The sequence below is a fragment of the Beta vulgaris genome, chromosome 5, assembly GCF_026745355.1.
Source record: "Beta vulgaris subsp. vulgaris cultivar EL10 chromosome 5, EL10.2, whole genome shotgun sequence".
NCBI classification, from domain to species: Eukaryota; Viridiplantae; Streptophyta; class Magnoliopsida; order Caryophyllales; family Amaranthaceae; genus Beta; species Beta vulgaris.
In genome coordinates this window covers 2,521,395-2,533,560 of record NC_079206.1, presented here as the reverse complement: position 1 = coordinate 2,533,560, position 12,166 = coordinate 2,521,395, and the positions used below count along the sequence as shown (strand labels likewise).

Genomic DNA, 12,166 nt, shown 5'->3' with positions numbered 1-12,166 from the left:
TGAAAAGTAGGCTGTATTTTCTAAAGAATGCATAGATTATAAAACTAAATACTCCTAAGCTAGTTTTACAAGTGTCTACAGTAACAAGAAGAGGTCACCAGGGTAATAGAAACTATAAAGGCACTTACTTTAGCAAGTGGGAGAGCCATAAAAGATCTCCATAGCCGAATTCACCCGTTGTGCAACGAAATCTTGACGTGATTTCCCAAGTTAAAGCTCAAGTTTAATGGTGGTCCTGTGCACTCTGCATCTGTAAGAGACGGTTTTCTGTGAGACAGGCATAGTTAATACTATATTCACTATGCCAAACAAGATTGAAAATTCATCAACATTTGTAATGAATCAACTAGGTTCACGAAAATTCAGTAGCAATCAAATGAGACAGGAACAGTAAGATAGTATATTAAGATAGTTTCCACAGCTTTCGAGGAGCTGGGTTCCTCCCAAGAACAAACTTCACTCAATATTTTCTCGATGCCCTCCTAATTACAACCTTCTTCTATTTATAGACTTACTCCTATGCACTGCCCTAGAAAATATCTGGACAACGGTATTATTCTGAGCAAAAGACAAAATAGCTAGAATATTAGTAAAGACAAAATAGCTGCTGTCATTCCAATCATTGCCTCAACATGAGCCAGCTCACCCTTCTAGAACCTCTTACTTCTTTTGGCGCCTTGAGTAAACAAACCTCAGTGGTGGTTTAGGCACGTGCATGACATTACCTGCGGCCCAAAGTTTCACCTTGTCCTCAAGGTGGAAGGTAGGGAACCTTTGATCCATTGATGCCAGATCTTCCCATGTAGCTTCACTTTCTGGTAGTTGCTTCCACTTGATGAGGACTTCCATAGGTTTCTCATGTCCTGGTGTTCCATAGCGAGCATCTAAGAGTGCTTCTGGTTCTACCATGAGTTCCAAGTCAGAGTTCAATTGTGCAGGCAGCTGAGTGGGGGGAATGTGGTTGCCCTTTGCTGGTTTCAATTGGGAGATGTGAAATACAGGATGTATTTTGCTGTTGGGTGGTAATTCCAATTTGTATGCCACTTCCCCTATGCGATCTGTAACCAGGAAGGGACCATAATAGCGTGCAGCGAGCTTTTCATAGGGCCTTCTAGCTAGGGATCTCTGTCGGTAAGGCTGCAGTTTAAGATACGCATAGTCACCCACTTCAAACTGTAATTCTCTTCTCTTTTTGTCGGCCCAAAATTTCATCTTCTGTTGAGCCCTCAACAGATTCACTCTTAAGTCATCTAGTAAGGCATCTCGTTCCTGCAGTAGGTTATCCAAGGAACCCACAGGGGTTTGATTGTGCCCGGCCCTGATGAGGGGGGGAGGGTCCCTCCCATATAGAGCCTTGAAGGGGGTCATCCGAGTGGACACATGAGGTGATGTGTTATACCAAAATTCTGCCCATGGCAGCCAGCTTGCCCACCTTCTTGGTTGCCCATTCACGAAGCACCTTAAATAGGTCTCAAGGGCTTTGTTTACATTCTCGGTTTGTCCATCCGTTTGTGGATGATATGCAGTGCTGCGCTTGAGACTCGTACCCTGTAGCTTAAACAATTCTCTCCAAAACATACTCATGAAGATTTTGTCTCGATCAGATATGATGGATGCAGGAAATCCGTGAAGTCTCACAATTTCTTGAATGAACACCCCTGCTACAGTAGCTGCTGTAAATGGATGTTTGAGGCTTATGAAATGGGCAAATTTGGTGAAACGGTCCACTACCACTAGGATAGTATCGACCCCTTTTGAGGGGGGAAGACCCTCAATAAAATCCATAGTAATATCTTCCCAAACCTGATTGGGCAGGGGTAATGGTTGGAGGAGGCCTGCTGGGCTTTGCGTGGAGGCTTTGTTCTGTTGACACACTTGACATTCTTTCACATATTGGGCTACCATTCTCCTCATTCCAGCCCAGTACCATTCAGAGGCCATACGCAAATAGGTTTTAAGCTCTCCGGAATGTCCCCCACTTGGGCTATCATGGTAGAAAGTTAGAAGCTTGTGAACCAGAGGCGATTTTGGAGGTATCACTATGCGACCCTTATATAAGACCAGCCCATTTTCCACCGTAAATCCCTCCATGTGTGGCCTTCCCTCCCTTAAATCTGCCACTAATTGTTGTATGTATGGGTCCCCTTGCAATTGGGCCTGCACTTCCTCTAGGCTTGGGCCACTGCTAGATAGTAAAGCCTTAAATTCAATGGAGGCAGAGCCTTGTCTCGAGAGTGCGTCTGCCACCCTGTTGGCTGCTCCAGGCTTGTAATGGATCTCAAACTCAAACCCCATTAATTTACTTACCCAGCGTTGGTATTCGGCCCCTACCTCCCGCTGCTCCATTATGAATTTCAAGCTTTTCTGGTCCGTTCTTATCACAAATCGTCTACCCAACAGGTAGTGTCTCCACTTTTGCACAGCCAATACAATCGCCATAAGCTCCTTCTCGTAAATTGATTTAAGGCGCCCACGAGGGCCCAACACATGGCTGTAATATGCAATGGGCCTGCTGTTTTGCATAAGCACAGCCCCTAAGCCATATCCCGAAGCATCTGCTTCGATGATGAACTGTTGTGTGAAGTCAGGCATGGCTAATACGGGGGATGCTACCATGGCTTTCTTCAAGGTTTCAAAGGCTTGAGTGGCTGCTGCAGTCCATGCGAAACTATCCTTTCGAAGCTGATCAGTGAGAGGTGCAGCAATCTTGGCATAATTTGCTATAAATCTGCGATAGTACCCGGTGAGGCCCAAAAAACCCCTTAGCTCCCTGATGGACTGTGGAAGGACCCAAGCTACCATAGCCTTTACTTTATCCTGATCTGCAGCTACCCCTTGGGCTGAAATCACATGTCCCAGATACGCTATTTGTTGTTTTCCAAATTCACACTTGCCCATATTAGCATACAAGCTGTTTTCTGCCAAGGTACACAAGACTTGCTCTAAATGATGGCTGTGAGTTTCTGCATCAGGACTATATACTAATATGTCGTCGAAGAATACCAGTACGAATTTTCTTAAAAATGGTCTGAATACCTCGTTCATGAGGGATTGGAAGGTGGCTGGAGCGTTCGTTAAACCGAACGGCATTACAAGGAACTCGTAGTGACCTTCGTGGGTACGAAAAGCCGTTTTGTGGACATCTTCCCTTCTTACTCGTATCTGATGATATCCGGACTTCAAGTCCAGTTTAGAAAAAATGGTCGACCCCCATAATTCGTCTAGCAACTCATCTATTACCGGGATGGGATACTTGTCCGGAACTGTTTCTTTGTTGAGTGCCCGGTAATCTACACAAAAGCGCCATGACCCATCCTTTTTTTTAACAAGTAGTACCGGACTAGAAAAAGGGCTGGTTGAAGGTTGGATGATACCGGCAGCCAGCATATCACTTACCAATTTTTCTATTTCGCTCTTCTGCACTTGTGGGTAACGGTAGGGTCTTACTGATACGGGGTTGCTCCCTTCTTTCAACACAATGTTGTGCTCTCTTCCCCTTGATGGGGGAAGTCCTCTGGGCATATTGAACACGTGGTGATACTGTTTGATGATGGGTTGTAGATTGCAAGGCACAGCAGTTTCCATACTCCACTCGTCCCCTATTTCTCTCCCTTCACTGTGGTTCATTTCCACCAGGATCCCCTGCCTTTCTACTCTTAAGGCCCTCAACATAGCTTTTAGTGAGATTCGAGTTCTATCCAAGGAGGGATCACCCTGAAGTGTCACCTCTTCTCCCCCACTTTTGAATTTCATTACCTGAGATTTCCAGTTGGTGGTCACTGACCCCAACTTTTCCAGCCACTGAACTCCTAAGATGACATCGGAGTTTCCTAATTCAAGAGGCAAGAAGTCTTCTTGAATTATAAGCCCTTGCATTTCCACCATTACTCCTCTGCAATTTCCTTTCCCCTTCACCATGGTACCGGTGCCTAAGGAAACGCCAAAATTGGTGTCACCTTGTAATGGAATTCCCAGCCTTTCTACTGTCTTTAGAGAAATAAAGTTATGCGTGGCCCCCGGGTCCACCATAACTACCACCTCGCACCCATTGATGAGGCCCATGAGTTTCATTGTTTTCGGGTTTGTTAAACCCACTACCGAGTTCAGGGATAGTTCCACCGTAGCGATGGTGGCGTCGGTTTCAGCGCCTGGTGCTTCATCATCCTCCTTTTCTTCTGGTGGGGGGTCCTCTTCTCCATCAAGAACAAGGATGCTAAACTCCTTTTTCTGACAACGGTGTCCTTGCGACCATTTGTCGTCACAACGGAAGCACAACCCATTTTCACGGCGGTGCTGTAACTCTTGCTCCGACAGACGACGGACAGGTGGCTGGTTTCGCAAGTTTGAGTAGGTGTTTGTGATGGGGTTGGTTTTCGTGTTTGTCATCTGGTAAGGGGTGGGGTTACTTTTTGGGTAGGTGGGGATAGTTTTGGTATAGTTTTGGGCTGGGTTCTTTGTGTGGTTAATAAAAGATGAGGATAAGGTTAGGTTTTTGGGCTTGGTCATAGTGGTTTGGCTATTTATTTTGACTTCAGCTTTTAATGCCAAATCCATGGCCTGGTCCACACTAATAGGGCCCAATAAATGGACCTCAGCTTTTATATTCTCCTTCAACCCTTTTATAAATTGGCCCATTACTATAGATTCTGGCAGATTATCCAGTGGTGCTGCATACTCAATAAACCTCCTTTTGTAATCCATCACCGTCCCTTCCTGCTCCAAGGTCAACCATTGTTCATAAAGTGACCCTTTGTGAGTGGGTCTGAATTGCCTGAGTAACAGAGTCTTCATCTCCTCCCAACGTTGCACCGGTTTCCGGCGGTGCTCCCACTGGTACCACGCCAGAGCGTCACCTTCGAGAGATACTACAGCAGCCTCCAATTTTTCGTCTTCCTTAAGTCGATAAAACTCAAAGTACCTCTCTGCCCTTAGTATCCATCCATCTGGGTTCGACCCATCAAAGAGTGGCATATCTAGCTTCCTAAACCTCCAATTTCCGGTCTTCTCCGTTACCGGTGGGTCTCCGTTATGAAGGAAAAGATTTCCAGCCCCCTCTCCTGCTATAGATTCCGTTCTCTCTCCGCTCGGGGTGGCCGACGCCTCAGGCATGGTGGCCTTTAGTGTCAGCAAGGACGTCTTTATGTCTTCTTGGAACTTCCTCTGTTCGTCCCGGAGCTGTCCCAGCAGAAGCTCCGTGTTCTCCCTGGCTCGATTCATCCTCCCTTCGAGCCTCTCTCCCAACCCTTGTTGGTTGTTCAACATCTCCGTAAAGGCAGCGTGCAAGCCATTAAAGTCTTGCTCCAACTGCTCCAACCGTTGTTGCTGCGTGGGTGTGCCATGTTTCTGAGAGTATGGTTCTCTTAGGATCTTAGATGCTCTGATACCAAGTTGTAATGAATCAACTAGGTTCACGAAAATTCAGTAGCAATCAAATGAGACAGGAACAGTAAGATAGTATATTAAGATAGTTTCCACAGCTTTCGAGGAGCTGGGTTCCTCCCAAGAACAAACTTCACTCAATATTTTCTCGATGCTCTCCTAATTACAACCTTCTTCTATTTATAGACTTACTCCTATGCACTGCCCTAGAAAATATCTGGACAACGGTATTATTCTGAGCAAAAGACAAAATAGCTAGAATATTAGTAAAGACAAATAGCTGCTGTCATTCCAATCATTGCCTCAACATGAGCCAGCTCACCCTTCTAGAACCTCTTACTTCTTTTGGCGCCTTGAGTAAACAAACCTCAGTGGTGGTTTAGGCACGTGCATGACAACATTATGATACTAATGAGGTAGAGAAGCTCATCTAGGTATGGAATAAGAGTACAAGACTTGCAGTATTCCAGCATGCAGATTGCAGTTGTAAGCAACATCAGTATGTAAGAGCTCTATGCAGAAGCTGGTGTAGGATTCCTCAGCTCATTGAAGATGAGGTTAGCTTAAAAGGACACATAGAAACTCAAGGACTTTAAATGACAGTTTGATTAGCCTATGTATTTTCTCAAATAACTTGACTTGCAGTCTGGAAATGTTTCTGTGCTTCTTACTGAAGCACCCCTGTGTCCCATATTTATCTTCTTGTGAGCAATTTGTGGGATGTCCCAAAGTTGTCTTTTTGTTACTAATTTTGTAAACGATTCTCACATGTGATGTGGATCTCAACTTTCCGCTTAGAACCTTTTCTATTACTGCAATTTGCATGTTATTTCAGTGCATCTGCAATTTCTTTTATCATATTAACTTATTTTTTTAATCTCTGTACTTGCATGTCATTTCACTTATAAAGAAAATCATGTTGAGTGCATAGCGTGTTCTTTTTATGATGCATTTATGTTCTTTTAGTGTGAGTACACAAAAGAACCTACATATCTAATGGAAAGAACATGCAACTAGTAAGGTCTAAGCTTGCTCTCTTGTTACTTTCTCTCATTAAGCCTTTCCAATTTTTTACTCTCTACATTTTACCATTCTCTGGCCAAATCCTAGTATTTTACTTGAACCACGGTTCAAACCCTGAATCAGAGAACCAAAATTAGATAAAGTCTACTTCCCCAAGTCAGATTTTCGCCAACAACTGACAAGAAGAGCAGTACAATGAAGATCTAGTCACCGCTATTCCAAGGTTCAAACCTAATGGACTAATTAAGGAGTGTCTGCTAGTAGCTTCTCTGCCGTATGTGCATCTCTACAAAGTACAAACACCTGTAAGATGTACTGCTGTAGCTTAACATTTAACAGAGGAAAGATTTATGCATCTAGTAGCTGTTATTCATACCAGATAAAGTTGCAACCTTACAACCACCGCCCATCTGTGCTTAAACACCAAGCTTTTCTATTACCAAATTAAACATTCTTCTCTCCAAGCAAAGGAAGAAAGGAGCAGAATCTCAGACAGACCTAAAGAGTAAACCTGAAGCTTTCTCCATGTGTCAGAGAATTTCTGAAAGTAATAGTAGCATATTACCCATCAACATGACCCTCCACTTACAACGGCCCCCTGATCACCAATAGTTTATGCCATCATCCACCAAACTTGTTCAATAATATAAAAATTGGAAAGAATAACATATGGCCAAATACATGGGCATACTTAAATGTGGATTTACTCAAGTAGGCCAACCATTTGAAAGTCAGCCTGGTTGAGCATAAGATTCAAAGACAGAAGGCAAGCTAAACTTGTGCCAGAATAAGTTCTAAAAGATGATAATGGTTATTAGTATATATTGTTATTTAATTCTACAACTATCTCTACCAGACAAAATATAATGCCATCACCACAAAGTTGTTTAGTAATAAGAAATTCAAGAAATTCTGAAACATGGTCAGATATGGGATAGTTGGGACAGGGATTCGTTAGTAAAGGCAATATGATTTCAAGTTCACTTAGTTTGAGCATAAGATTCTCTGATGATTTGGGATAAACAAAACAAAAAGAAGCTATTCTCAATACTTGTTACCACTATATAAGCACACCAATTTTGTATTGTGCTACGCAAAACAAGCATCAACTTGAAAGTAGCAACAAATCATCATGGCCTTCCGGTACCAGAGCTCCTACAGTGAGGCTGAAAATGAAGAATACTCATACAGTTCAATGGGGATGGGCCACAATTCCCACAACAGCCACCTTGGGCTCGGGAGTAGTTACTGTGGTAACCAGATGGCTGGATACTCTGGTGGCTATGGCAATGCCAGTGCAGGATATGGAATGGGGGCCATGGGGCAACATGGAATGGGGGCCATGGGGCAACATGGAATGGGCCACCATCAAGGACATGGCTACCACAACAACCACCTCGGTGGTGGAGGGTTGGGTTCCAACTATGCCATGAACCAACAGAGTAGCTTTTACTCTGCCAATAATTCTTGCGACCCATGCACGAGGGTAATTTCCACATTGGAAAATTCTTATATTTCACTTGTTCAAAAACTTCGATTTCTTAAGCTTGTTTGCGCACATATTGTACTAACAAAAGTTTGTTCTTTTGTCCTTATTTCATATTTTGCAGTTCTTTTGAGTAGAAGAATGTACCAGATCAGTCATCCAGCTGGTAACAATATGTACTACTATGTAATATCTAAAATAAATTCCCTGCAAGCCATGGCGCTTGGCAGAGGTGTGTAAACTACTAGTTGTGTGCTTCAAATGTAGTGTGTCGTCAACTCATTCTCTGGTGTTTTATCCTAATTATGCCTATCATAGTATGTCAGAAGAATATACAAATGCCTTAATTTGCTGCTAATTGCTCTAGTACCCAAACTTACTGAGATACACCCCACTACCCCACATTAATCTCTTTGCCCTTGCAAATTCAATTCAAACTCGAGACCAGTAATGGAGCTAATAGTAGTAATTTTGTTTGTTTCCATCTTTCTTTCAGAAGAAGACAATACAATAAGGGTGATCACGAAGAGAGCACCACATGGACAGATCAAGTAAACATTTGATTCGGCTTGACTCATTAGATGAATCACCCAAGTTTGAACTCGATATATTACTACTAGTTAGCGTACTAAAAGAGCTAAACTCAAAATCAATTGACTTAGGTTTGTGAGGCCTCGTGAACTAAGGAAAAATAATACCCCAAAGCCTTAATTTCCACATAATTAGTAATTAAGGTAATTCTTATCTTAGTTTGCGCAAGTCGGACAAAACCATGCATAGAGCTGAGTAGCAACAATAACAATTAATTCATTGTGTTTGTCGTGCCAAGCTAGAACTCAAACTCAAAACATAACATAAAAACCAAATATCAGCTTTTCTATGTAGTTTGAGCTCAAGCTTGAACTTGAACACGAAATACTCGATGAGATTATGTCAAAACTAATTCAAGCCTGACTCTGCTGGTGAGTGCTGGCTTTTACTATAAATTTTACTTTTGGTTACAGGAGTTCCTGCACGAATGTAGTAATATGTTACATGAGTCCTTAAGCTTTAGAAAAGTTAAATTTGCATCAGATTTTGCTACATTGCATGTTTAGACTCCTCTCACCAAGGTTGATGAGGTAAATTGTTTGGCAAATTTAGCTATCACAGTAGCTGCTAACTGTAGTGTAAATTAGTAGATGTCAGAGGTAGATGTGGAATTAGATGTTTGAGATGTGTTCAGACTTCAGCCAAAACTAGAAGTGGTAATTTAAAGTAAAATTTGGTAGTTTCTGACAGCAACTACTCCAAAAGCTAATGTCGAACACGTCCTTAAACTTCGCATCTTCTTCCCCAAAGACAATGAGGTGGATGCTCCAACCCCTTATTCATCAAAGGGAGCATATGCTAATCAAAGCAATAATACTTCATGGATCGGAAAACTATTAGATGGTCTATCACCAATTCACCACTGTATCTCTTGTGGTATCAACAAGTATAATTAAACTTGCAAAAAAATAAAACATATATATAATTTATTTTAGTTTTTTTTTTAGGGGTTTACATCTTAAGGATCGATTCTTTCACTTTATCTTCCATCCTCATACATTTTGAATAAGTTCAGCAAAACTAAGGATTGAGACACTCACAAATAAGGTTTAATAAGATCTTAATTGTTCAGATAAGTTCAAATAAATCGAAACAAGTAAACCCTAAAACAGAATCTTTTGTCCAACCTCGCCCATAACATTCAATAAACCAACCATGGGAGGAACGAGGAAATGTGAGGTCTTTAGATCATTATTCTCAAATTAAGATGTTGTTTGGTTGACATTATTTAGCATAGGAAGTTGGAATTCCTAAGAATTGAAATTTTTGGTGTTGTTTGTTTGACAAATTCATGAGAAGAAGAATTTCCTAAAAAGTTCCACTAGGAAATTTCATGCCGAAACTTTCACTTTTCATGAATCATCAAACAACATTTACCAATTTCTAAAATATATAATTACATGAGAAAATTAATTTTTATGAAATATACAATTACACTCCCTACATTTAACCAAACGAGCACTTAAATATATCAAGATTTCAGATCTTACTTGAGGTATTATTCCCAGGAGATCAAAGTCAACAATTTTCAGCAACTTGAACAAAGGGGCTTCTTCAATCCTCCTTAATACATTAAAACCCAACACAACACAACACAACACCAACCCAAAACTTCATCAAAATCCAAACTCATCACTCATCCCAAAACCTATAAATTCCTCAATCCATTATCCCATCATTCCACTCAACAGTCAACAAAAATATAACCATGTCCCAACTCTCATCCCACATTTTCTCTCTCCTCCTCATCTTCATCTCTCTCCTCTCACTAATCCACCCTTCAAACTCCACAAATCTCCACTCCATCAAATTCCGATCACCAAACCTCTACCCAGAAGGCCTAGCATACGATCCTACCTCCCAACATTTCCTCCTCGGTTCGCTTCACGGAAACAATTTCATCTCCGTCTCCGATACCGGCGTTACCGAAACCCTAACCCTAATTTCTCCCGAAATTCCCCCAAATTCCACAATTCTCGGCCTCTCCGTCGATAATCTCCGTCGTCGTCTCCTCGCCGCCGTCAACATTAACGGTTCACCTTTTCTCGCCTCTTTCCACCTCCATCGCACCTCCCTCGACCTCCATTTTCTCTCTCATCTTCCTTCCACCGGTGTATCAAACGGCGTCACTTTCGACTCTCACGGAAACGCTTACGTCACCAATTCCAAGGAAAATTTCATCTGGAAACTCGACTTAAACGGCACCGTTTCAATCCTCTCTAAATCGCCGATTTTCACGCAATTTCCAGTAGATCACACCTCACCGTACTCCTACTGTGGACTCAACGGCGTCGTTTACATCAACACCAAAGAGTACCTCCTAGTCGTCCAATCAAATACTGGAAAAATGTTCAAAGTTGACGCCATTGATGGAACTTCAAAAGTCGTTATTTTACCAGAAGAGTTAACGTTAGCAGATGGAATCACCGTTAGAGATGACGGCGTTGTTGTTGTAGTTTCGATGAAAAGCGCGTGGTTTTTGAAGAGTGACGACAGCTGGGCCCAGGGTGAAGTAATTGACAAAATTGCCCTTGATGAAGAAGGGTTTCCTACGTCTGTTACTATAGGACGTCGTGGAAGGGTATATGTGGTATATGGGTATGTTCAGGAGGGTATAAAGGGAATTTTGGAGGAGAGAGAGTGGTTTAGGATAGAGGAGATAGTGTCGAAGAGAGAGAATGAAGAAGAGAGTATGTTGTGGCCCTTTATGTTGATTGGGCTGGGCTTGGTTTATTTTCTATTTTGGAAGTTTCAGATGGGTCAGCTTGTTAAAGATGTAGATAGAAAACGTGCTTAGTATTTTTTTTTTTTTTTTTTCTTGTTTTTACTTTCTTTTTTGAATTATTGTTTTGGAATTTATTGTTCGATGAGTTCAGTAATAGTGATTGCTTGTTTGCTTCCTCTTGTGAAATGTTGTCTTTCGACTTCATTCGTCTCAAAATATAGTTCCTATTTTTATTTTGGGAGTCAAATTTTAAAAACTTTGACCAAATATTCTTACTAATGTATACAAAAAACATATTCATGAGGAGGTTGTTAGATTCGTCTCAATGTATAAATTTGTAATATAAACTTTTTATATCTTTTACTAATAATAAATAGAAGATATCATTGGTCAAAGGTACGAAGGATGAGAAGCTAGCTCATGTAGTAGAGCACTCCCCTCTGATCTCTGAGGTCAGGGGTTCGATCCTTACCCCCAGCATTATGTTGGGGTATTTCCTTAGCATGCTTTGCATGCATTGCTCTTGGGCTGACTTAATTTCCCAATCAAAAATAAAAAAAATAGGTCAAAGGTACGTTTTGGAGACTATGCAAAATGAAATGGGAACTATATTTGGGACACAGGGAGTATTATACTCAGATTAGGGTTTTTTCCCAGTGATCTTAGTAAAATAAGTTCAATTCAGTAAGTTATGTAAATAATATGTTTTAAGTGAGCCAAGATATAACATATAAGATGAATTATGCGGATATATGCTAATAGCCTTGGTAGGAGTTAGCTCTTGGGTTGACTTAATTTTCCAATCAAAAAAAAAAAAAAATAGGTCAAAGGTACGTCTTGGAGACTATGCAAAATGAAATGGGAACTATATTTGAGACGGAGGGAGTATTATACTCAGATTAGGGTGTAACACCCCCAAATTTCTCTCTTTTGGCAAACTCTTTTTAATATAAAACTCCTTG

The 12,166-nt window shown here is 41.4% G+C and overlaps 2 protein-coding genes across 2 annotated transcripts; both read left to right on the top strand.

Annotated features, from left to right (window-relative positions):
* Window positions 1-7,468: 7,468 nt before the first annotated feature.
* Window positions 7,469-8,246, top strand: LOC104892173 (glycine-rich cell wall structural protein 1.8). The gene is made up of 2 exons (XM_010678013.4): window positions 7,469-7,888; window positions 8,013-8,246. The coding sequence occupies exons 1-2, from the start codon at window positions 7,535-7,537 to the stop codon at window positions 8,019-8,021; spliced, it is 363 nt and encodes a 120-aa protein (XP_010676315.1). The 5' UTR covers window positions 7,469-7,534; the 3' UTR covers window positions 8,022-8,246.
* A 1,715-nt stretch (window positions 8,247-9,961) lies between these two features.
* On the top strand, window positions 9,962-11,390 carry LOC104892174 (hypothetical protein). The gene has a single exon (XM_010678014.4). The coding sequence runs from the start codon at window positions 10,188-10,190 to the stop codon at window positions 11,274-11,276; it is 1,089 nt and encodes a 362-aa protein (XP_010676316.1). The 5' UTR covers window positions 9,962-10,187; the 3' UTR covers window positions 11,277-11,390.
* Window positions 11,391-12,166: the final 776 nt, after the last annotated feature.